Source organism: Echiichthys vipera, assembly GCF_963691815.1.
Source record: "Echiichthys vipera genome assembly, chromosome: 4".
Lineage (NCBI taxonomy): Eukaryota > Metazoa > Chordata > Actinopteri > Perciformes > Trachinidae > Echiichthys > Echiichthys vipera.
Genome location: NC_139829.1, coordinates 19,739,279 through 19,766,056, shown reverse-complemented (window position 1 = coordinate 19,766,056; position 26,778 = coordinate 19,739,279). Strand labels below are relative to the sequence as shown.

Here is a 26,778-nt window from a genome sequence, read left to right as displayed (position 1 = left end):
CATAACAGCCAGGGAATGACTGTCATTGATACTTTCACGGTATTTATATAGCACATCGACCTGCTTTATAATTTAAAAAAACACATGGAAATCAGTAGTGCAGTGGCTTCTTCTGACGATTTCTTCTCATATTTTTCAAATTTTCTCTTTCAAGCTTAACAAAAAGGAAAGTTCACTGTAGCTGATCATCAAAGTTAGCTGACACTCGCAGAACTGATGTGGTTAGTGGACATGTTACTAGGACAAACGTGTTTTTTCTGTGTACTCACTCTGCAGTGCTGAAGGCCACCTCAAAGTTTTGCCTGCGGTTGCTGGGGCTCAGGGAGTCGTAGTCAAAGGATTCAGGGAAAAAATTGTGCACCAGGGCACAAAATGCCATGCCATTACTCCAGCTGGATGAAAAATTCTGAATATCCACATGCTGAGGGAGAAGACACACAGGATAGATAAGTGATGGAAACATTCCCATGGTAGGAAAAGATTATCTCTTCCCGAATCGGCAAGTTCAGCCACAGCTTTACTGGCTGACATAAAATATGAGCTGTGAACACACAGTGGGTTGCCTCGGCTGGCTGGCTCACCTCATACGAGCGGGTCTTGGCGCGGCACCAATCGAGCAGCATCTGCTTGATAGAGTTTGCGTTGGGTACACCAAAGCTGGTGGAACGCTGGACCTTGTTTACCTTGGCGATCGCCTGATTTCCAGGACTGAAAGAAAAGTCAGGTTTGTGTTAATATTTACATGCTTTGACCTGGTCCTTTTCTTTCTTTGGTAGTAATACCTCTCTGTTTATCCTTACCCCCCTCCCTCCTTCTCCAGCTTCTCTATCATGGCTTTGCGGGCCTGCATTGCAGAGGTTTTCGGCAAAGTCTGAGCCCTCATCAGCTCCTTGCGCTTCTCCGCCTGCCTTCGCTCCACTGCGGCCAACCCGCCGCTGCGAGATGATGAATCATCCTCACGATCAAATACACTGAGGCAGGGACACGTATAGCAAGTTAATGTGTGAAAGTGCAGGGATTTAAAATTTTGTGTAATGTGCTGATGAGTCCTGACCTACCTGCCCACTTTTTTGCTTGTGTTGGAGGAGGAGGAGGAGGATGACGTGGAAGAGCTGAAGCTGTATGATTTTGACTGCACTGTCCCTCCTGAAATAATAATCAAACACACAAACATATGAATGACATTGTTGATATGACTGTACAGTATTGTAAGAGAGCCAGAGAGCGAAATAAAGTAATGACTCACTGTCAGTTTTCTGCAAATAACTGGCCTCGACAACAGTGCTGCGTGTTGATCTGCTCCCATCATCTAAATACACAAACTTAAATCAATATACATATTGGACATCCGTTTCAGGACTGCTATTGTCCTCTTAGTTTTTTATCAACTACTTTTTCCTCACAGGATGCCTTTTGTTTTGCAATTGTAAATAAAAATAGCTTTTTTGTTGTTTTAAGTGGTTAAATACAGTTTCAAGAAAGGTTTAAAGAAGGTTCAGCAATGTACAGGGAAACAAAAAACTACCAGACGAAGCAAAGCGGTCTGTCTTGGTGACTTGGCTGAGTTTGGAGCCATCTGCTGACTTCTCCACTTTCCTCATCACGACCTCTCCTGCTCCGACCCCAGGGCGGCCTTTCTGTGCTTCTCTCTGCTGTCGGAGCTCCTGCAGACGGGTCTCGCGCTCCTTTTCTCTCTGGTCTAGGGATGGGCGAGGAGAGGAGGGGAGGGGAGGAGAGGACACGAGAGGAGGAGACAAGAGATGATGTCAGTGGAAAAAGAGGAGGACAAAAGGTCCTAAACAAACTGACAGCACCTCATCTGACACAAAGATGGATTAAAACAGGGTTTCCGAATTTGAAGCAATACATCTCAGGATTCTTTCCACAGTGCTGTAAAATTCCTCTGAACACACAAACACCCACAGGTGGGGGGCTCGCAGCAGAGCCAGAGCTGTCAAGTAATTTTTACTGCACAAACATCACAGATCAAAGAGAGCAAACACACTCTGATCCTCCCCAGTGAAGGGCTGTGCCAAGTCCAGCAATGTCCAGTATACTGATCCCTTAACACCTGCAGTGCCACCTGCAGCTTTAACCTGAGAGCGTCCGTGTATTTAAACATGCTGCGACATTTATTCTAACTCTGTATTCCCTTCGTTCTGATTTCATTTGTCCTCTACACATCTGGGAATCCATTTAGGAGGTTCAACTGCTCAATGCAGCAAGGCACCTGGTGAAACCAATATGATGTGTGCTCACTGCAAAACAGATAACACTCAAAATGTGGTAGACATTTCAGTCACAAGGTAGCAGCACACTGAGGTGAGTGGTAAACCAGGATTCATGCGCGTTAACAAAACTGTCAACATATCATTGATCATCCACCACAGAGGTCTGAGAGATAAACTGTTGGTGTGGTGACAATGACAGTATGGTGCATACAAAAAGACAAACACAGGCAAGTATCAAATGTTAATGCAGACTGCACACCAACCTGCCCTACCTAGTTCCTCTTGAGTACATCCAAGCTTGACCTCTGAGGGCAGAACGGATAGAAACCATGTGGAAATTGCAAGTTACTATACTCAGTCAATTAAATTAAAAGCCATCAGGCTTGATTATAATGAGGCAGTTTGTCCTTTGATGATTTGAAAGAAAGCAGTAGTCTTGAAAAAAGTCTTTGTTTGGTTTGAGTAGATAGGATAGTGGATAGGAAGTTGTTTCTCTTAGTGCTGTTACCTCTCTTTTTCTTACGAAGATCTCTCATGGCTGCACGGATCATTTTCCTCTCCTCAAAGTCTTTCGACTCATCGAGCTGTGGAAGGAAGAAAAAAAAAAAACCCCGGAAACAATGAGATCATTCCTCACAAAACGCCAAAATGGCATGGCTCTATTTATGCATGCAGCTCTAACATTGCATTGTGCATACACACACACAACACCAGACTGTGACTTTTCCAAAGGCACCCTCACATAGCTGGCGAGATTTATTGTCAATACACAAACTTTTTGCACGACTGAAGCTGCTTTTAAATCTAAATCATCCAGATTAATAACGTGGCTGTGAAGTACCATTTTGTCGAGGAGCTCTTCGTCCTCGATAGCACCCAGCTGTTCAACGGTCAGTTTTCCAGAGCGCTCGTCTGGTTTGGCCTGAGCGCTCGAGCCGTTGGGGATGGCCGGGATGTGACACGGCAACTGGGCAGACGGTCCAACTGAATACACCGGCTCAGAGGCCACAACGGGCTCTGTCTCCATCTGCACATGACACAAAAACACACAGTGTGAGAAAGAGCACATGCATGCACAGTGATTCATTCATTCATTCTTTTAATTTTTTTTTTTAAACGAGAAAGAAGGAAATTTTGACCTTATTGAATTTGTGCATCGCTATCTGAGAGCTCCTGCAGAAACAGTCCCCTAACATGGAGCCCAGACTTTTAACTTGCAAAACCAGGATGAGGGTTTTAAAAAAACATAACAAAAGATTGCTGACATTTAGGACGTAAAGAGTTTAGTTAACACACTGCAGCCATAATAGGCCTGAGTGTGTGAAGTAGGCTCCCTCTAATAATCTCTTTTTGAACCAAGACTGCCAGCTCACCACATCTCATCATTTCTTCCATCCCCTCCTCCTTCCAGCCATGCCAGAGAGGGTGACAGTAAGCACATGAGAGCGAGAGCAACCCTGCCAAGTTACTGTTAACGTAGTTCATGGAGTGTGACTGACATACCGAGTGTCTAAATGATACCGAGCTGCTGTGAAGCAAGAGTTTATGTGACAGGTACTGTACACCATTATGGCTGGAAGATGGGAACAATGCATTAGCAGATATAAACTCTGAGGAATACGGTATGAACACCACAGAAGGAGTGGTGAGCAAAGGAGAAGAAGTAAAGAGTTAAGGAGCATGTTGAAGAGGAAGTAGTGCAACGAGAGAACAAACGTGACTTTATAGTCTGTTAATGTAAGACTGGACATCTTCCAGCATATTTGGAATGACCATAAATCCTACTGAAAACACCTCTTAAATGTACATTCTTCATGGTGCTGAATGCCTGTGGTAGACTATGAGCTCTAGCTGTGGCTTCAATGCTTTTGTTGTAACCGAGTCCAGGTCCAGATATAGCTCAGACAGCTGGCCTCGTCCCTATCCACAGCTGCCTGGCCCTCCTCCCTTCGGGCCCCAGCAGGGCCAGGTCTCACCAGGGAGGGACAAAGCCCAGAGCTGAACCACAGTGCTGATCAGGTGGCCACTGGTTTCAAGAACTTTCTGGAAAGACTGGACTGAGGGGCACTTGACCGATGAGGAATGTTTTGGGACACAACAAAGCCAAACAAGGGCTCTGATTCAAGCAATTAGGGAATGTGAGTGGGGTGAGAAAATCCCAGATAACCTTAGTGCTCGAGTCATGTTTAATTCAGCTTCAGCATCTGAATCAGTAGGGCATAGAAATGGGCTTTTTGTCAACTTTTTCCTATAATGGGAGAAGAAAATTTGAAAAAAACTTTTGGATTTATCACTCCACCAGCAGAATTATGAAAAGCTGACATGGGAGCTGATATTGCGCAAATATACTGGGGGAATAATCCAATATGATCACCCCTCATTATCACAATCATCGAAGTAACATTTAAGAGAAGCCCATCACCTTTGAGACTACACAGACAACGTTCAACTCACTCCTTGATCACTTGCCTTAAGTATGGAAAGCCCTGCCCGTCTTTTCCCCCCTGACCGCAATGGGACCTCTGTGTGAGGGTGCACGTCTGAGTGTGAATGTAAACACATCACAACAATCACAATGTGTCATTTGACATATATATGAGAATCCCATCATCTTTACTGGAGTAGTTGATTGGCAGATCCAGCTGTCTTTTCAGGATTAGAAAGAAATATCAACTGTGGTCGGTTGAATAACTAAAGATAAAGCCTCTGCACCAAACACTCAATATCCTTCAAAATGTCACCAGTGCACAGAAACACAAGCAGGGTTTGTCATGGGATTTCAAGAGCACATAGAGCAAACAAGGCTTAAGATGCTTGCATATCCTGTCAGTCATGAAACTGTGCATCAATCTCCATGTATGTAAGACTTAAATCCCATTTTTGTTCTGAAGCCAGACGAGTAAAACCGTTCCATGTATGGCTCGATCCTTTTTGGAAAAACATCTAATGCTAAGTTCATATTCCTGAACATTATGGATGATCTGAGGATGGGAAACTCAAACTATAGGTCAGGGCCATTGTTACTGTTAAAAATATAGTCATGTTTTCCTCCAACAGTAAGTGTATCCACTCAACAGAACACTTGCATGCAGACACAAGAGTGCTAGCCAGGATCAGAAACACATGGTGTTAGAGGATTGGAATACCTCTGTGACAGATTGCAGGGAAGTCCTCCTCATAAACACAGTTTGTCAAAACTGACTGACTGACAGCTGGGATGGCCAAGAAGGTGAGGACATGATTTAAGATTGAAACCAATGGAAAGCTAACATATGGAACAGCAGGTCAACAAGTACCTGAGCAAAAATACAGTGTCACTGGCTTGGCACGTAACTAGTACTCATGGCCAGCTGATGTGTCAACACTGAAACAAGAGACATTCCCATTCTTCACGCAGCTTATCTGAATTAAAAAAGGGGTCATGATTAGAGGCATAAACAGAGAGCAGTACCGTGCTATAGTTGCAGGAAATGTTTGCCATCAGAGACGGAGCAGAGAGGGAGCGGCGAGTTGCAAAAGTGGGAGGGTGGGGGACAGGTGAAGACTCCCAATTATGAGGTTTGCTTGTCCCAGTAGATACAGAGTCCTGGGGGCATGATATAGTTTCCTGGGGTACGCTTGATGGAGTATCCAGAAGAGTGCTAGCTGTGTCCTGGAGCGCAATGGACGGAGAATCCTGGGGAGTGCAGGATGACGTATCATGTGGGGCTTCAAGTGCGGTGTCCTGGGGTGTGGATGCTGGAGAAACACTGGACAAAGTTGGAGGATCCCTGGACGAAGTTGGAGGATCACTGGACGAAGTTGAAGGATCACTGGACGAAGTTGAAGGATCCCTGGACAATGTTGGAGGATCACTGGACAAAGTGTGAGGATCACTGGACAAAGTTGGAGGATCACTGGACAAAGTGTGAGGATCACTGGACGAAGTTGGAGGATCACTGGACAAAGTGTGAGGATCACTGGACGAAGTTGGAGGATCACTGGACGAAGTTGGAGGATCACTGGACGAAGTTGGAGGATCACTGGACAAAGTTGGAGGATCACTGGATGGTGTTTCGTTTTCACATAGAATTGTGGGTGAGCTTTCCTTGCTGGGCAGTACATGCCCAGGTAGGCCCATTGCTTGGCACAGGGCCTCCACATGCCTCACAAGCTTTTCTTGCTGAATCCGCATTCTCAGGTTCTCCTCCTGCAGCCTGGTAAGGGCTTCGGCCAGAGGAGCCACCTGAGCTGCCGCCCCCTCCAGACGGGCATCCACTCGCTTCCCAAAGGCCTGCAAGTCACTATGGATCTCCGCCACTGCACACTGTAATGTTAATTCAAATTTACTTTCGCACAACTGCTCCTCTTCATCTTCTGCCTCGTCCTGAGTGAGAAGATCACCAATCACCTCCTCCAGGCCAGACTCGGCACAAGTGCTATCTGGGCTGCCCAAAGCCTCTGGAGCCTGTGAGGCTGGGAGGAAGTCCAGATTCACTCCAGGCATGGCCAGACCAGCTGCAATTAATATTACACTGGCTAAAGTCCCTTTAAATCCACTTAAGTGTCCCAAAAACTTAAATTGGGGTGTTTGATCAGGGAAATGAAACGCTTGTGGCGTGAGATGTGAGGGTAGAAGGTGTCCTCTCTGTCCTTCTCTTTATAGAGACCTTTCAGAACAATGCACGTTCTTTATACCCCCAGCAAATCTCCCCTCTCTACAGGCCAACACCCTGACAGCCAATGAGCATGCAAGGAATCCTGTTTCCCAGGCAGCAGTAAGCCCCACCCCCCCTATTTCCAGGTGCTGTGGACACGTCTATTTATCTCCTGCACCGCCATCATTCTTCTGAGCCAGTCAGTCGTGGGCCACTGGTGGAGGCCCGAGGGGGAACTGTAGTGGAAACAGTTCTGAAAACTCACCCCTCCCTCTTTCAACTTTCCTTTTATTTAGAGTCGTTGTCCTTCACACCTCGATTGGCAGGCGACAAGGTTTCAGATAGGGCTCTAGGCCTGGGCTGAGCGGAGTTACACATTAGTGTTTCACTCATAAAATTACTTTCTGACAAATTACAACTGTGTCGTGACTAATCAGGTCACTTGTGTTGCATGACTGTGATTTAGGGCAGACCTCCAGAGGGAAGATCAGTCCATGAAGGACCAAGTGTTTAGGGCCATGACACAGCAGAATGACCAGTGAGGGTGAGCTGGGGCCAAGTTCTGAACGCCTCTGGACAAGGATGTTGGGAAGGACATTGCAGCCGTTCCAATATTTTGTTTTAGGCTTACTAACGAAGCAGCAGGGACCCAGCTGCTGCTCATCTAGATGCTTCAAGTGCTTTTGTGATAAATTAAGAGCTCTCCTAGAGCGCTGACAGAAGGCTGTGTGTATGTTGTTTGTTGTTTAAGATGTTCAAGTACATCTTTTGAATTCCTACTGATGATTTCGTGCCATATTGCAGACCATGCAGACAAACCAAAGGGTAATTTACATACTGTATCTCTAAAGGCAACATGATTAGAAGCAAAAAGTGAAACCTGCATGACATGCCACTACATCACAAGCATTCATCTGATTTTAAGTGCAGTGGAGAATAATGTGACAAAGGGAGACAGTGCGCTCTCCTCAGATTTACAGGTAAGCAAAAAGAATAGTCTGGACCCAAGGGAGAGTGGAGATAAATGTGAGCGGCAGCAGGGAAAGTGGGTCAAAACCCAAGAAGGACATGGCTCTAGTCTTATCATACATCAAAGCACTAACAAATTTTACCCACAGAGAAGCAAAGTGATGGAAAGAAGCACTCAAGATAAAACACTAATAAGTGGATACACATATACTACAATTGTGTGCATGTATATGTCTATTTCTTATTACCATGGCAGAAACTTATGTAGAAACTTTTCGTGCTTAAATGTGTCTGTGACTATTATTGTTATTTAACATAGTTTCCAAAAATAATGTAGTGCAGCTTTGAAGCTAAAAAAAACAAAAAGACAGATGGCAATAAAACATCATCAAGACTTTCCCATGTTTTTGTCTCCAGTTTGCTCTCCAGTCTGCGTACCAGCTTTAAATCTGTGACACACGTGAACTGCCTGGTTAACCAGCATGAGTCATGGATCAGCAGTATGTTAACAATTGGGTCCTTCTTACTCTGGGAGACAGTGAGACAATCTTTCTCAGACTGTGGGCCTCTGTCCATGTTCCCGCCGCAGCACTTTACCAGTGACCCAGAGCATGGCAGTGATCTCTATGACCACCGTCCTGTCATCATCCTGGTAATAAAACTAAGGCGTTATTTATATTTGTGTTGTAGGCCGAATACAGTCGACGGCATGGACCGACGGCTGAGATGAGCAGGAGGCATCAATAATCTGCCGCCCTCACTTGTCTGAAATTAGCAGCTCACATTTTGCCTTCACTGTTTTAGAGTCTTTTCATTGCTTATTTGATTTAAAATCTTTCTCTCCGTTGACTCAAATACATTGTAATTTACAGGCAATCCACTTTAAGAGCATCAGCATCAGCCTGTTTTATTGGAATAAAAAAAAAAAGAGAAGTAGTGGACGCTCTGAGTACAGAAGATAGACCACAGAGGAGAAGCCCCAGACCACCCAAACAGATCACAGTCCAAGACAGGAACTACTGTGGTCAATAAACAGTCAACACCAAACAGGAAGAACTTATAAACACTCGTCTTGATATTTGCACACTCTTCTTCTTATAATGAGCATAATGTGCAACTTAAATGTGAATCCTCCCCTGACGTCTCACACAACCTTCAACTAAACCAGGGGAAAATCAGAGAACAGGCAGTCTCTGGATCAGTCGGAAGGTAACCAAGCTGCCTCCCCCTGGTTGACGCTAACCAACAACGCCTGCTGCTGTTTTCATTTGCCAATAATCTCATTAGCCAAGTCACTCAGGCTCTGTGTTTTCTGGGAAAACGTGAGCAGATCTGGGCAAAGCTGGTGAAATGTCAGTTTAGTGCCGAAAAAAAAGAGAAAGACTTATTGTCGTAGCCTCATGGTTCATCAATGAAGACATTCATGTTGAGCCTATACAGTAAGGATGCCGTTGTCTGGTTAGCCATGTATTACATATGTACTGGACAGCCTAGTGGTTCTAGCATGCAGTTAGCACGGTAATAACAATTAAAGCATAAACTAATGATTGATGATGCGATTTACTCATGCAGCTTCTTCAACTGCATACATTTCTTTTAGTATTATTCAAAATACATTATGTTTAGTGAAGTCATACACATGTTAACAACCCTGCAAAGACGTTACCTGCGTTCTGTTATGGTAAGATTGTAACAGCGCTCAGTTCAGACAAGTATAAACCTCATCTCTCGCAGAATCTTTGTCCTCTTCCTGCAAAATCCCAAAGAGACTCAGTTTGAACCTGCTCCCGTGTTTGTGCGTCTCTATCAAGAGCATAACTGATGGAGACGGTCTAATTCCAACACCTTAAATTCACCCTGCAGCCCTGTGGAGCCTCCTCCCAGCCCTAATTAACCAGTTCCCTGATCCCATAACCAGATTGCAGCTGTGCTCGACACAGGGGGTGGAAAAGACAGCCATTAAAGAGTAAACAGGACACAGCTTCTCCTCTCTTACCCTCTCAATCCCCCACTCTCTATTCACAAGGATACTTCCTTTCATGGAGGAGCGAGAAGGTTAAGGAATGAGGCAAATGGAAGTTTAGCTGTTCTTCCTAACCCCAGAGGTCACTGTGAGACAGGAGGGGATTGGTTAAACTCTGACCACTTTCAGTCTATTAGAGTGTGCAAATTTAGAGACGAGGGTTGCATCTTTAAGTTGCGCTAAGAAAAGATCGCGATGAAGAACTTGTGTCAACATGTGTTTCAATCAACGTGCATTAAGACAGACAGGTGTGATCTGCAAAAACATTTCCCAGATAAATCTCAGCGGGCATGGCCTGCTGAGAGAAAACAAGGAATGCCCAGAGAGCAACTCCCTCTCCCTCTCTCTCTCTCTCTTTCACATACCCTACAAGGACAGATGTGACTGGCTACCCACTCTGTGTTTGATAAACACTGTTCTTCCCTTCTTCTCCCTCCTTTTCACACTGTCTTTCACTGTCCCGGCTCACTTGCTTTTCAGGCCTTTATAGGTGGTAAAAAAAACGAACAGTGGAATTCAATTGAGTCAGTTGGGATGAAATAGTAGATGAAAACAAAACGTTAATCTTAAATTGGAAAGGAACTGGGAATGTGGTTTTGATGCATGTTTGACCGATTCTGTCCAGACTCTGCGAAGCCTCAATGCTGTGATGATTTTATAGGCAATTTTTTGCAAAGGCAGACCGTACCTTGATGGAGGATCCGGAGGAGAGGCTGGATGAGGAGATCTTGAACGGTGTAGCTCTGAGGCCAAGGGTCAACTCTGAAACAGACGTAGTGAAGACACAAATTCACACAGATTTAATTATTAAAACGTTTAAATTCAGGTTGGTAAAGTCCACAGCTAGGGGTTTAATAAGAACAATCTCCAGAAGGCCAAGAAAGTTCCTGGCAGCCATATGCATGTGTACAGGCGTGTGAATGGTCTTGCACTGTGTTGGTGCTAGCCATTAGTCAGTTACATAAGCTGCCATAGTGTCATAAACAACAAGGTCTCACATCTAATGAGAGACAAGCAAGGAAATGTAGATGACGCCACTTTTCACATAAACAGCCCTAGAGTAAGCGCATGCATTTCCTTGTGACCTGTAGTCAAACCCCTCACTCCCCTCTCTTCAGTCCGCACACGCATGCATAAAACATCTCATAAAATAAAGGATTGATGCAGGCCAGGCCAGCATAGTGGACATTTAAGACTCTTGGTCGGAGATAGAGATACCAGAGACACAATCCCAGCCTGGCTTTGGTCAGTGAGAGACAGGCAGGTTCCCAAAAAAGGAGTCCAGAACCATTAAAGCAAACTGAGCTGAAGAGAAACCTATGTGACACTTGTGACGGAGCCCAGTGGGGCTGCCAGCATGTGCCGGGGGTGTCGGTTGTAAGAGGTGTAATTGTACAGGCCCAGCTTGAGTCTTAAATAAACTGTTTGGGTTGGAGGTCCCGGTTGCTGGGAATAGCTGAAACTTAAGAAGTCTTGTTTGGACAGACAGCAAAAGCAGCTGCAGCAGCTTCTGAAACAGAATGAGAATTCAAGCAATTCATGTTTCATTTTCATGCAATTGATGAATCCCTGCTGGCACTGCGAGTATGTACTGTGCTGAGTGTGTACATGTACAGGAACAGCGTGTTTTTACGAGACTGTCCCGCCGTAACGTGCCTATAAATATAGGCATATATAAATATCTGACAATAGAGAAATTCAAACCATCCTGAGGTGGTTCTAGAAAACCTACAAAATGCTACATACTGTATTTTAGTCATCGAAAGTGGAAAAAGTTTTTCAGTACGACTTGACATTAAGATTCACTTATTAAGAAAAAGCAGATTTCAGGTAAGCAAACATGGTTTGAGATTTTTTTATATTTTCTTCTATTATCAAAAACTGTCTCGTTAACATTACCAGTTATTATCACAGGACGCCCCGGTGTTAAGGCGCTGACCATGGACTGCAACAAACCTGATTTGTGTGCGGCCCGGGGACGTTTGTCGCATGTCCTTTCCCATCTCTCATTTCCTGTTATCTGCTCTACTGTTGACTCACCCATAAAAGGCATAAATGCATGGACACCTTTTCTTTATAGTTGAGAGACAGAGAGGAAACAACATTCAAACTGAGGATCACAGGATCTCTAATCAGCAATAAATGAACTGCTGTCCCACAAACATTTTTCTTATTTAAATGCACCTAAATGAATGCTGAAATACAGTCTCATTTTAGATAAAATGGGGGCCGACATTATCTAAAGCGTGGAACAACCAGAACACTGAACTGTGTGTGCTATCAGGCTTATTCATCCGCACTGTAACAGTATAACTATTCAGTCCAGCCTGAGACAGCCAATTATTGTTTCCTTTGTCCCAGTATACTCACTTCTGTCGACTGACCTCCCCCTCCACGCGGCAGCAACTTGCCCACTCTAGAAAAAATTCCCCCCAGTACAATCTCAATGTTTCATATTCAGCTGGAACATCTATCCCCACTCATCCACGCGCTTTGCTTGTCATCATCCCACTTCAGACCGATTGCTTGGTGCCATTCGTCTCCCACAGTGGCTGGGATTCCATTGTGATCTTAGGGTTAGTTATTAGCAAGGAAAGACATTTAGTCGCTAAATTTAGATCCATGTTGCCTGAAACACAGTGGGCTGCAGATCTCCATACGAAGAGAGTGTTTAAGGTCAATATAATTACGTTTCACCTAAAAAATATGTTGTTAAAACAAACATTGGGGTTCCGTCATCATTCCCATTCTGAATTAATACTTTGGAAAATACTGCATCATGTTAAGAGAGTTATCTTCGCACTGACTGAATTAGAGTATGAGTGCTGTAAGATTGGTGACCTACCTGCTCTCTGTCCCAGAGAATTAGGAGTGATGCGTGGCATCATGTTGGTGATGGGTACAATATTGCCTCTAGAGGAGGACGTAGACGAGGTGGTGGTGCGTCCATCCTTGATCTCGATGGTGAGGAAAGTCTTCATGTCCGGGTCTGCCTCTCCCTGGGTGACCTGCTGTCCAGCTGCTCTCCCTTGGGTCCTGTCGTCCTTTGAGCTACTGGAGGCATGCAAATCTTTTTCAGCTTGGTCCCTCGTCCCACCCATGGAGTTCTGCCATTGGCTGACTGATGACAGAGGTTTATTAGCCACACCTCTTGGCAGAGGTATGGCCTGACTCTGGGATGCGGCAGAGGTGCGAGATGTGGAGTCTGCACGTGGCCTTGCTGGCGTGTCTCCAGATGTGCTGAGGGATGCTGCTGTGTGTGTAAACAGCTCAGTGGATCTGGAGAGATTCGTCGGGACGCCTCTGCCGGAGGTGGTCCCGTTCCTCAGAGGAGCTTTCTTAAAAGCTGGGACATTTGGGCTCTGGCTGGGCTCGTTGAACTTGCGCATACGATCACGTACAGAGTTGGTGCGGTTGAATTGTTCCAATACAGCATCTCTCTTCTCAGGTGCTGTAAAGACATAATGCAGGAGGAGAGTTGAAATCAAAGGAAAAACACTCAATACAGTAGAGACAGAGAGCCTAGACCCTTTCCACTATTTAGGCTCCAAATTAGCACACTTAAAGTATTTCTTGCTCTCATCTCCTCCTCCACCTCAAAAGCCTTCTACAAATCCCATTCCTCTTTTCCTCCTCTCTCTAGGTTTTGTTCCAGCCCCTTTATTTTGCTTGACTTAACACCCCCCCCTTTCATTTTCTTTTTTTTGGACTTTTCAGGACATGTTTCCTCCACTCATGGCTATTTTTTCATTCTCTGATCCTTAATGCTGTCAGATAATGTGTACAAAGCTCATGATCTGGCACGGATCCTCCAACGGAAAAAACACTAGTGATTAGAGGAGAAGATATTCACTGAGGTCATCCTGAGAAAGAAAGAAAAGATGAGCTGCTTGGGAGTAAAACCACAGTTTATAGTACAATGGACACAGAAAAGCACTGTCTGGTAGAGAAAGTGAAAATGGCGTACATTAAAACAATTCCCTTTTCCCAGCACTCTTTTCTTTGAGTGGTCCTGCACAGTCACACCAATGTCTGTCAACGTCTCCGTATACGGGAGTCCTACAGGCTGTAACCCCTCTGGTGTGACACACTTTTAAGTCAGACAATAAATGCATTGTCCATAAACTAAACCAAAAGTATCTGTGCATAGTTACAAGAGTATATAGGAGTTACAACTTATCTTTCTATCTATTCTTTTTCAGTCCAAAATGTATTTAATCTATATAAAATGATTGATCGTTTCCATTATAAAGTTCTTAATGTGGATTGGTTTTCTATTGATTAATCATTTTAAGACTCAGTTGGACTCATTTCTTACCAGAATCCTTTGCTTTGCTGTGAGTGAGGGGCAGATCACTGTTAACTGTCATCTAAAATGGGGAAAAATAAAGAAACACGACAGAACAATCAGCGGAGGAAGTAAAGAGAAATTAAGGGTTAACATTCACTGTGCCTGGATTGACAACAACAGAGCTGCTGTACTGAACAGCTCCATGTTTGACAGGGCAGCAATGCACATTCATGAGAGTCTTCATGCGCACACACAGACCTACACAATCCTCTATACAGAATCAACTGGTGGTGTTTTCATTATGTAACATTTGTGTTTGGAGAGAAGCAGTGGGTTTTTTTTTTGGCCGCGGGGCCATGATGGGCCCCAAAGTGTTTACATTACTCTCAGGAGACTGAGAACCAGCAGGGTATATTGCAGGGAACAATAAAAGAAGTCCGGGGCCAGCCTTGGGTAAACACATTTAGAGGGGCGACACGATGGCGTCATGGTGACCTGAGCGCCCAAGATGGGAAGTTAACAGAAGCGCTGCGTGTTTGCGTGTTCTCTGTACTTTGGGCTGAAGAGAGACAGAACCTCTGGCCCGTAACAATGTCTATCCCTCTCTGACAGCAGGTGAGGCTGACACGCCGCTGAGGTGAAGCAGAGACACTCAGGTGCACAGTTTGTTTGTGTAGCCAAGTAACGAGAGTTAAACAGCACCTAACAGGGGCTCTGCCTGGTGTGTTTATGGATACCGATGTGACCTGGGTGTCACTGAAGAATGGAGTGTCGGGGTTTCTTGTCAGGGATAATGAAATGGACAGAAAAGGAGAGCACGGACTGTCAGTGCATGTGACTGTGGCTGTATGGCTCAACACCTCACTCTAGTGGTACAATTATGAGAAATACTGTGTATTGATGTTTCCATTGAAATGGCTCAAACTCATACAGATTTGAGGGGGGTTTAAAGAAAAAACATGAAGTGTCTAAGTAAGTCTCTAGAACTAACTGTAATCACATCTAGTTTAGTCAAATAAAATAATAGAGACAAAGTAAACAAACATGCACTGTAGACTACATGTCATTGGCAGATAATATGTAAAAAAAGACCTTCAAATAAGGTGAATGTGAAGCCGTTTCCATTCACTCTTGCCGTGTGTTGAAACTGCGATTATTATGTCTCTCCACTATTTGATTCAGATTTTGCCTTTAATATGTCACCTGTCTATATATTCCAGACTAAAAGACAACAGCCATTCATCTAATACAAGGACTGTGGACTCTACCTTTTGCTTATGGAAGTCTTCTTTTCCCTTGGCGCTGCCGTTGAGCAGGCCAGTTGCAGGATCTCTCCTGGATAAAACAGCCTGGTCAGGCTGCTCGTGGTCAATGATGAGATCCTGGTTGGACCGAGCCTGGAGGCCGGCTGGACCTTGGCTTCCGCTCTCCGTTTCTGAATCTGTGCTGTAAGTTGAGCTGCTTGTGGCTAACTCGACCTCCTCTGCTGGACCTCTCTCCTCAGAGGACATACTCACGCTGTGGTCAGATGTCACTGAGTCGGTCCTTTTCCGTGTCAAAAGACCAACGCTGTCTGAAGCCCCAGAGCCCAGACGGGGTCTGACGCCAGAATCAGAAACATCTGAGCCCAGTCTCTGTCTGACGTAGGACAGGGAACTGACGCTCCGTTCTGATGCACCAGAGTCTAGCCGACCACGCTGGGAGGGACTCTGGCTTCTGTCTGAAGCTCCAGAGTCCAGTCGGGCTCTGTACGCTGAGCCCAGACTCTTCTCCGAGGCCACAGAATCCAGATTGGACCTGGAAAGTACAGAGGTCACACTGCGGTCTGAAGCTGAGGAGTCGGACCTTTGACGATGAGACCGGACCAAGTCTGGCTCTGCGGTCACAGCCTCTCTCTGAGGCTGGATCAGCAGAGGTCCAGGGCCGTCGTCCTTTACCAAGTGATCGAGAACCAACACCATGCCTGATTTGGAGCCTGAAAAAGAACAGAAATGAAAGATTAGCCATGAAAGCCTATCTGTACCTTGTGGCATTGCTGTTTGTTTAAAACCTGATTCTTACATTACTTCTATTCTTCCTCTCACTGAAGTGAAGAGGGTGTTACTGTATATGAGCAAAGAAAGCAGTAGGTGGTGAGGTTAGAGATTGAAGTGATGGAAATGAAATACTTCTGCGGGAACAGGGGCCCCCATGAGAGGCCGGGCTACAAAATATCCATCGGGATCACAGAGGAGGCACGTGGAGACATGAGGGGATGTAGGCATTTCCTCCAGACTGGCCTCAGTTCCCAAGCAAGATTTGTGAGATTGTGTCGGTGGATGTGCGTAAAGAGAAGGAGGGGTCGCAACTAAAGAGAGGGAGCATGTGGCTTAACCATGGGCGGTAAGCAAGTACAAGAAGTCAAGGGGGAAGTGGGAGTGAAATAGAGACTCGGACAAGTACTTCCCCTCCCCTCTGTTCAAGCTCCTTTACTGCTCCTTCTCTCCTCAGGAAACCACACTCCAAACAACACAGTGCTGCCCACATCCTCCCTCTGTAATAGTCTCTACCAACACCCCATGGTGCTTCTAGTGATGGAATATCTGAGGTTCTGGACGCACCGCAGATAAGGAAAACAGAAATGTACACACAAATGCATGAAAACAATTCTGCATGACTTGTGTTTGCACCAACTCTGCAACCAAATAGGGTTCACAAAGTATGCATGTCTGTCATTTACAAACCAAATCAAAGAGTCTGAGCGGCAGCCGGAGAAATCTCTTTCAACTTCCGATTAGCCATCAAACAGCCCTGTTGAAGTTTAAACGGGGGGGAAACTGAAGTCGCTATCTAAACTTTCGTCAAAGCCACCAGGCTCCTTTGCCAAAACTGTCATTTTAACCTCAATCATTTTGTATGTACATACACCTAAACAGGGCTGTACATAGCTGTATATAGTGTTTGTGCTCTATATATTGACTGGCAGATATTTTTTCAGGTGGTTTTAGCTGCTGTTGGCCTGCTAACTACCATCTACTGTAGATAATACAATAACCATGCATAAGTACCTCATATAACCCCACTATCCCTTTAATGCAGCTGACACCTCAAAAAAAAGGATGCTCACTAAATTTTGTGAAATGAATTTATAAATGGCAGCAAGTTGTTGATTAAACAGACCAAATGATTATGTAATACAGTCTGAAAAGAAAACGTGAAACACAATTAGGACAATAAATGGCTGCCATTCTCAGATGTGACACTATGAATGGTCCACTAGACAGCAGTGTCCATATCTAATGATGCACTCAACCCAAACTCAATTACTGCTCAACTGAAGCGAAACAAAACACACCGCTTCTTTGACGTACTCTCACGTTTTTGTTCATGTTTTTGCCATCGGGAAGCTGTCATGTCCATTGTATAGAGATTTCTGGGAAAATCCCTGTTGGTGCTGGGTAATGAGAGGCTTGCTTTTAGCTCTGAAATAGCTACAAAAGCAGCCTGCGCTTGTGCACTTCGCTGCCAGTCAATATATAGAGCACAAACAAAGGCCAACTAAAGGTTTTCTTTATGCTTCTTTCAGACTGAAGCAATGACCCAAGGAAAGCTTGTTTTTGACGTTATTGTGAACGGGGTCAAAACAGGTTTTTCCACTCTGCCTCGCCTGCTGATGACCCGGGTTTAACATGGGCTCAACACACCTCTGCTTTGGTGGTAGAAGAAGGGTTATTATGAAATGTCTCATTCAAGCTGTTGCGTTAGCTTTTCAGAACGTTGACCAGATACAGAAAAGAAATATACACTAAAAAAAAAACAACAACCAAAAAACAAACATTGCAGCAACAATTTAATGCTATCAAAAAGGATAGTCTAGTTGATATTATCTTTAGGTCATATGATTCCCGACCTTTTTTGAATTGTGACCCTCTACTGTTGAAGCGATGCCGACTCCTGACCCTTGGTTGCATTTGTCTCTGAGCTGCGAGCAGGTCATGCAACGTTTCCTGATCGTATTGTTTGATTTTAATAGTTTTTAGAGTCTTTAAGATGTAAAATTCTCCTGATTTTCAACTGAAAAACGGAGATTTGAATAATTTTGAGTGTTGTCTTTGACCAACGTTAAAGTAATATTTCATGCAAAACGCCTATCAAGTATGATGATTTCCTGCTTATGTTTGCTCTGTTTTATATGATTTTTTGGGGGGGTTGAACTGACAAAACATGACATCTAAAGACATGACTTTATACTTTGAGAGACTGGGATGGATATTTTAATAGACCAAATGATTTATTGATTAAGCTAGTAAATAAAGGGCAGATTCATCATAATGAAAATAAACATTAATTGCAGCCATAAAATGTAAGTGCATGTAAATGTATGACGAGTGGCCTGGTACAGTATTAATAGTAATAACTGCTCCTGTGCTCACTCCTTCACAGGGTTTTTGTGTGAAATTGGCATCAGTGTCAAACCTGAAGTTGAGCAGGTTTCTCTCTTTTGGGAACTCGAGGCATGCGGCATGTCTGACTGAGCATCTTTGCAAACATTTCATTCTCTAAATCATCACCTTACAAGTTACAATTTGCACTAGAATGCAGTAGGACTGGACACGTGGTCATTGGGGTAAAGCTTGTAAATATAAGCTTTTTTTGTCTGAGAAGTAGAGGTATGCATTTGTGCAGCGTTCAAAGACCAAAAAGAGCGTCCCAGAGATCGTCCGAGTCAATCTCATATTTTCTGCCACATTCACTGCTGAAGACAACCGCCCCTTCAAGAACCGCAGGCCCGCCCTGACTGCACTCTCCTTTCCAAACCATAAACGTCTGTGTCTTTGTTGATTGGTGTCCATTTTAAAAAGGTGCTTTCCTCTTTTTGCTTCTCTATGGTGGTCTTTTTTTTGTTCACCCTAGCTTCACCCTGGTTTAAATTGTAAGGTAGGGATAAATCAGGAACAGTGGGAGTTTCTCCGCCAAGTCCTGGTTCTGTTCTGGTATCAGCTTTATTTAGCAGAGGTGTGGCTGTTGGGTTTCCCTCTGTTGCTTCCCATAACCCCACCACCAACCCCAGGTCCATGAGAAGGACACTGGGAGCCAAGTCCAGGGCAGACCCGGCCACACAGAATGACATTATTATGGCCGCCAGCCTCAAGGCCAAGTCTAGGTCAGCCAGGGCCAGGCTTAAATAAAAGAAGAAAAACACTTTCATCCTCGGCCAAGGCTGATCAAACTTAAATCTGGTGACCTATATGAAGGGGATTGTCCAATTAAAAAGCTCATCCTGGTGTGGTTAGGTTGCACAAGCATGTAGCTTAATAATGCACTTTTGTCATTTTACAGGCTATTCATCGTCAGCTCTGTGCCTGCAAAGTTTCAAGGATTCAAGTGAACGAAGCGCATTCATCCCCTCCTGAAGGCTTGCATTCATACTACTTTATTAATGGTTGGGCTAACAGAGTGGTTAATGAAATTACTTCACACTTAAGAAGTCAAAGTCATTAAGCCTTTGGCTGTGAGTGACTACAAACAGTTAATAAAGTTAGATGAAGGAGCCTGAACTAATATGACCTCCTGACCGCCAGCTCAGGAGAATGGCTCCTTTAGCTCACTATTTTAACAGGCAGTGAAGAGGAAATTGCATCGGCGGATTTATGCAGTCATGTAAACGCAACAGAGTTGGTCAGTGTTGCCTTCGAGTAATTAGTTCTTACCCAAACGTGACCTTTAGGTGAATGTTTACAGCATATACAAGAGTTTAAGTTTCAATGATTCCAAAAGTGTGGCATGGCTAAACATGATGCAGGTGTGTGCAGCATGCAGACTTAATGTGTTAGGCAGAGTTTCTCACCTATTCTCGGCAGTTCTCTGCTTTGTTGAATCTGCTGGCCGCGTAACTCCCGGATCTGAGATCGGACACGCTCTCGCTCACTGTGACTCTCCCGCTCTGTCTCCTATAAAAGAAAAAGAGAATCCCACATGCTCAGTGCGTTTCAATAAAATCTCCAGGTGTATCAGCTAAGGCTGAGTCAGCTCTTTGTGACCTTTAATTTCTTTAAGGTCACAATCTCTTCAGGTTTTACTAGGGACAAACTGCTGCCATCAAACCCTGAATGAAAACTTCATCATCTGTTTGAGGTCAGCCCATGATCCCAACAGTCTTTTGTTGGAGGTTCAGGTCAAAAGCTCCAGCCATGACAGGCAACATGCTTGGCCAGCTGGAAAAGTAAAGAGGTGTTTTATTTTCCATTACATCTGAGAGAGAGACGCCCCAAGTGTCAAAAGAGCCAACCTACGTTCAACCCTGTGTTATATATCTACTTTACAGCCTGACTAGCTCCCACTCCGTCAAGATTACCTGCAGTCTGACTGCAGCAAAAAAAAAAAGCTCTTTCCGCAGCACTCTGGCCTTAACCTGCACCTGATAAACGCAAGTCACAGCAGGGGGAAGACCTCGGAGGAGTATTTTGGCATATGGAGAGGAAACGGGAGACGTGTTGAGGGGAGGACAGAGGGGGGAAAGATGAAGATGCCGGCACTACTGTTGGGCCTCTGGTGTCTGACCTTGAGCTACTCCACGGGAGAATCAGCTGCACAAATAAGCCTCCTACGAACACGTGAGCACACACGCTTTAAATCACTCCCACATATTTGTAATCCACAACACTCTGAGGACTTGCAAACTTTTCTATTAAAGGGCAAAAAGCTTCTGTGTGTGGAGTTTCAAGTAGTATGCGTCATTCTGTAGCTCATTTGAAATGATGAACTATATCATGGCACAATATCTCCTTAAAGGTGTTTAAGGAGAGACATCTGGGTTAAAAATAGTCTGACAAAAGTTTGGGTGGATCGTGAAAAAACACAGACATGACCTTAGATACTGTAAATAAATATAATAGCAGATTCACAGCCGTCTTCTACTTTAAAAAGCTTCTGAAAACACATTCACAAGCTCTCAAGCAAGTAGAGAAGGCACGCACACCCAACCACACAATCACACGACACCATCAGCTGTATGTGTAAACTATGTGAGAGTGGCAGCAGCTACAGAGTCAAAATCTTATAAGTCACACCTTTGTGTTTCAAAAGGGCTTTTGATCAAGGCAGTGTGGGATCAGAGAGACACCAAAGACAAAGCCTGCTCGAGTTTAAACACAAGCGAGAGGCAGAGGTGAGAAAGGACTCGAGACTCTCTGCTCTGTTGACTGTGACCTTCCCCACCTTGAGCAGATTACAGGGCAGATCGGCTCAATCACTGAAGAGAAAATGTAATCAGACACTGTGGCAGAAGACGGCAGCGCAAACAGGAAAGGTGAATCTTGAATGGAACCGCTCAGTTTATAAACAAAGACACCGTATATGGTTAATAAGGTTAATATGGAGGACTAAAGCTGCCAGTATTAAAAAAAAAAAGAAAAAAAGAAAGTGACATAATAAATAAACTAATAAAAAAAGATAAATGCCTCATTTATAAAATATTTGTAGGTTGATTGGAAAATAGATAAAAATACAAGATTAATAAAGTTACGTTTTGTTGCTATCCAGAAAGGATCAATCTGTGTTTGTGAAAGAAAAAAAACTTTCTTCAAATTAAACAAGAAAATGTAAATGCTACATGTGACATTGTGAGCAGTGTAAATCTACACAGAAGTTGCTCCAATGTCACTTTTTCCGCATGGAGAAAAATAAAAAGCTAAGTGGCAGCATAAATCCTGGGTCGTAAAAAAACACTTACTGTTGCTCATGCAGACTGTGAATATAGTGGAATGCTCATTTAATGAGTCATTACAGCGTCTGATGAGTTTGGAGGATGTAAACAGTCTTCTGCAACCACACAAAAGACTTGAAGGCACTACAGTGTAATAACGCGAGAGGTCACACACAAATGGCACTCTCCTTTTGAGTGGAGTCACTCAATCAAAAGAGTCACAGGGGGAGATAATTGTGTTTGAGCCATAAACACAATTAGAGAGGACAAGTCTTTTCCTCACCCGCCCCTCCTCTCTCTCTCCCGCTTCTACAGACAGACAGCCATCATTTCACAGCTCCCACTAAACCACAGGGAACACATTTCTCACAGACAGTGAGGCAGAGGGGGGGGGGGGGGGGATTGGAAGATAAAGTGGAACTGCAGATGCAAACCAGAGCTTCGAACCTGCTGCCAACCACCATGCTGTCATTAGCGGCTTCTCTCTGGCCCCGACAGTGAAAGACCTGACAGAGTGGAACCAACACTGACACCGGCCCACTCCAAAACCACTCATCCCACGTGGCCTCAGAAGCCCTCTTGCATTGGACTATAATTGCGACCCGTAAACACAAAAACAACTGTCCTGTCTTGTGACCACAGCGAGGCGTCGGCCCTCCGGATTCCTCTGAAACCCTCAACTCCACAAAAAAATAACAACAATGAGGCTGAGGCCCACACCTCCTTCACCGACAGACAGGTGAGATCAGCTGCAGATAACCTATCAATACTCTAGTTTTCCATGGAAGTTAAATCCATCACTGCACTGGTCAGACCATTTGAGGGTCTCCCATGCCTCCACGTGGGAGAGAGAAGAAACCTCGCAGCTCTTTTTCCATTACTGCAGCCTGAGGAGCCACACACTCGGCTTACATCCAAGAACTGAAATACAGAAGCTGGAATGAAGTAACCATCATCTCAGTCACACACACACACACACACACACACACACACACACACACACACACACACACACACACACACACACACACACACACACACACACACACACACACACACACACACACACACACACACACACACACACACACACACACACACACACACACACACACACACACACACACACACACACACACACACACACACACACACACACACACACACACACACACACTCACTCACTCACTCACTCACTCACTCACTCACTCTCTGGAGTGAGGGATCCCACAAAAAAGCTCAGCCCTGAGCCTCATTCCCATTTTGACTGACTGCACATCATCACATGCCAATCTAAGCTTACTTTTCTGGTCTTATTTGGATCTACTGTTTTTTTTTTTTTCCTTCAGCACAACTCATCTCCAAAAGTCTGCTAAGACCTCTCTGTAACAAACGCTTCAAGACAATTAAACAACTCTTTCCTCAGGTCTCTTCTTGCAACATATTTATGAGGAGATCAGAGAGCAAACAACTGTCTGCAGCTGTGACAGCCTACCTGAGCTCACGACACACCTTTAGCCTTAATAATGACAAATTACAGGGTAAAACATCTAAATACACTTATAAATATCCAAGATGTGTTTTTAACTTGTAGAATTCCAATTTCAAGTTATGTTGTTGCATTAATTTCACTATTCTGCGCTTGTCAGTGACCCAGTTTCATCTCATGCATCATTAAAGTGTCACCTACATCCTGAGAGTTAAACTGTCATCTTAAGTGAATAAAAATAATCCCATTCAGACACAGTGAATCATTATGAACAGGTTGATGAATACAGATGTTTAAAAGACAGTCAGAGACGAGCGTTTGGTCTGTGCCACACAACAGCAGAAAAATCTGAATGACATTTACCTTCTCTCCACTGACCCGACTTCCCCTCTGACTCTCTCTCTCAGCAGTGACCCTCTTAGAGTCAGGACGTCCGCTACTCTGCTGCTCTACTCCCTCAGCCACATCATACACACTCACACCACGCACACACACGCAATACCAACAAGCCACTCCCTTGACTTCCCCTCCCTCCCTCCCTGTCTCCAAAGGGGCAATTGGGATCACACACACACACACACACACACACACACACACACACACACACACACACACACACACACACACACACACACACACACACACACACACACACACACACACACACACACACACACACACACACACACACACACACACACACACACACACACACACACACACACACACACACACACACACACACACACACACACACACACACACACACACACACACACACACACACACACACACACACACACACACACACACACACACACACACACACACACTGCTGCATTACTTGAGACAAGAGGAGATATTTTAATAATTATTTAATATTTTTTAGACTTTGATACTTTTTCCGACTGGCATTTGTTTTTAAGTATTTTTTTAATAAGCTGTTACAATACGGTTTCCCCTAAATGAGCAAAGGAAACTTACTGTACGTCAGCTATCGTTGCATGTCATTAAAACATGTCCAATAAATACGGTCATTACCTTCTAATGGGTGTTGGATTACAGCAACATTAACCCATTAATTAAACAAGCATTTATATTTTCCATCTTATGTTTTTGTGACTTGAGTTCTCGAGCTGGAGTTTGTTTCCAGCTGCTGGCAGTGTGAGCATATTACGTGTGTTTATGCTTGAGTTTGGCTGATGTTGAGGCCTATCTAGGACCTCCATCTGTATGGGACAATTGCACGCAGCTCAAAGAGATCCGCTGCTGTGATGTGAGTGGAAGGAGCCCTGCTGCTGCTGGTTGATGTTGTCTTTGGCCGCGTCCCCATTCCAGCGCAGACTAGACTGCTGAAGCACAGCTGGTGGGCTGCCTGTCTGTCTGTCCGTCCCAACTCCCCCCCGTCCAGACATGCATCACGCCACCTGTAGCTCACAACTCCTCCGCCGTACAGCTCAGCTGTCTTACAGGAAGTGAGGTAAAAAAGGCTTGAATGTGAGAGCATCCTGTGACGCCAGCATGCTGTCATTGCTTCCTATCTCAGGAGGATACACACACACACAAAGGAATGAACTGACAATGGGACCACCAGAACTATTTTCCTTAACAGCATACATAGACGTTCCTCCACCTCCATCCCTCAAAAGAGTTGAGTTTGGCAATGGTGACGGCATAAAGTAAGAATTAACTTTGTTTTCCCCAGAGCACTCATCAAAAAACACTGATCAAACACAGCAGATAAGATTACATCTGGCTCCTGGGAAACTCTCCCAAACAGTCAAGCCTCAAGTCTCTCACGTCCGCTGCAACAACTATATAATGTAAGTTGTTACAGTGCAAAGGGTAAAAGTTTAGTACAACTCTGAAAACACAGTCCATTATCATCCACTAGAGGGCTGAGAGAGACGTCCGAGAGCAGACTTAAGGGGGGATTCAACGACATGTGATGTGGGACACCGAAAGTATCAAATCAGATCGAATTAAATTAAAAGTCTTTAAGTTCTTTGAACCACTTGTCTCTCTCGCTCCAAACTTTAAATTTCAGTGTGCAACTGTCTCAACGTGTCAAAGGCTGTAGATCTAGTTGTGTGCAAAATGACAGTGTCTGTCAAAAACTATTTACTGCCTCCTCTAAACACCAGGCTCAAAGTAAACTTATCTTTCTCCTCATACTCCGCCAAAACTGAATTAGGATGTAATGTACAAAAGCACATTCTTTGCTCCGTGGCAGCCAAAGCATTTGTTTTGTGTGTGGTGTAGCCACGTTCATGACACAATGTGTACCTCAAGTCACAATGCTAGTTGTTGTTTGCTGCATTCTTCATTGTGGCAGCAGAAAAACCTCCGTGGTCACTGTTGACGTGGAAACAAACTCGCAACTGCACCCGCAAATTGGTCTGTGCTCAGTTCATTGTTGCAAATGGAAGCGGACGCGAGTATTAGAATTGAGACGGTTTACTCATCAGTTTTAACGTCCATTAACTCTGCTGTACTCACCCCAGTTCCCATGCTGCTCTGGGGCTCCACACTGCTCAGGCTCCAGGCAGCAACCTGGCGCTTTACCCCGCTCCACAGTCCCTAAAAAAAGACACAGCAGTATGAGAATGAAAAAGGCGACTCATTAGTCAAATCTGATTTCAAACCTGTGGTCATTAGGAGAGAGAAAACACAGATGGGAAACAAGCTAAGATGACAGAAAACAAGATTATCTGAGATGACCTGACACGGCCCTTGCAGTGGCCCCAGACATCACAGTGTTTCAGAGTGAAAGGGCAAACCCAGACAGCACTAAGGAATGACAGGAATCCACTATCTGATCCGGCATCACAGGTTCATCTGCCACAGTAACTATGGCGACTATGGACCACAGACAGCCAGCTATCTGTCCCTCAGGAATGATGTATACACATAAACACTATTTATTTACACCCCAGGTTCTGACAAAGTAATTACTTCCATTCATTTGGCAGTTGAGGAGATCACAGTTAATGTTTTACCTGTAATTTCAGCGCCCTCATCAGGCCAATCAGTGCCTTCCTTTTTGACTGAGAGTTTGGTGCCAAAATAACATAATTTCCCTAAATTTCATCAAGATTGAAGGAGTGGAGTCCAGGTTCACATCATTGTAAGAATATTGAGCTAAATCTTTTTTTAATTTTGACTTAAAGTATGTTTCCCTGACATCCAGACATTTTGATCTTTAACTAAGTCTTTACGGCGCCATTCTTCAGACAGTTTAAAGGTGCCATATTTTGCTAATTTTCAGGTTCATACTTGTATTTTGGCTTTTTTACTAGAACATGTTTACGTGCTTTAATGTTCAAAGACATTATCTTTCTTATATTGTCTGTCTGAATATACCTGTATTCACCCCTCTGTCTAAAACGCTCTGTTTTAGCGCCTGTCTCTTCTTCGTTTAAAAACACAATTTCTGAATACAGCGGTGTGTATT

The 26,778-nt window shown here is 44.3% G+C and overlaps 1 protein-coding gene across 2 annotated transcripts in view; it reads right to left on the bottom strand.

Annotated features, from left to right (window-relative positions):
* smtnb (smoothelin b) overlaps nt 1-25,900 on the bottom strand; it is a 28,807-nt gene extending 2,907 nt beyond the window's left edge. Inside the window, exons 1-15 of one of the 2 annotated variants that reach the window (XM_083912498.1) lie at nt 25,824-25,900; nt 19,979-20,081; nt 15,420-16,126; nt 14,179-14,230; nt 12,706-13,311; nt 10,549-10,622; nt 3,073-3,258; nt 2,740-2,815; nt 2,504-2,536; nt 1,526-1,699; nt 1,247-1,309; nt 1,059-1,146; nt 801-971; nt 582-708; nt 270-421 (exon numbers count right to left, since the gene is read on the bottom strand). In XM_083912498.1, coding sequence (XP_083768624.1) covers nt 270-421; nt 582-708; nt 801-971; nt 1,059-1,146; nt 1,247-1,309; nt 1,526-1,699; nt 2,504-2,536; nt 2,740-2,815; nt 3,073-3,258; nt 10,549-10,622; nt 12,706-13,311; nt 14,179-14,230; nt 15,420-16,126; nt 19,979-20,081; nt 25,824-25,835 — 2,624 coding nt within the window. In that variant the 5' untranslated portion in view covers nt 25,836-25,900. The remainder of the gene's footprint in view (nt 1-269; nt 422-581; nt 709-800; nt 972-1,058; nt 1,147-1,246; nt 1,310-1,525; nt 1,700-2,503; nt 2,537-2,739; nt 2,816-3,072; nt 3,259-10,548; nt 10,623-12,705; nt 13,312-14,178; nt 14,231-15,419; nt 16,127-19,978; nt 20,082-25,823) is intronic. The other variant, XM_083912499.1, reaches the window with a different exon arrangement.
* Between the last annotated feature and the right edge of the window lie 878 nt (nt 25,901-26,778).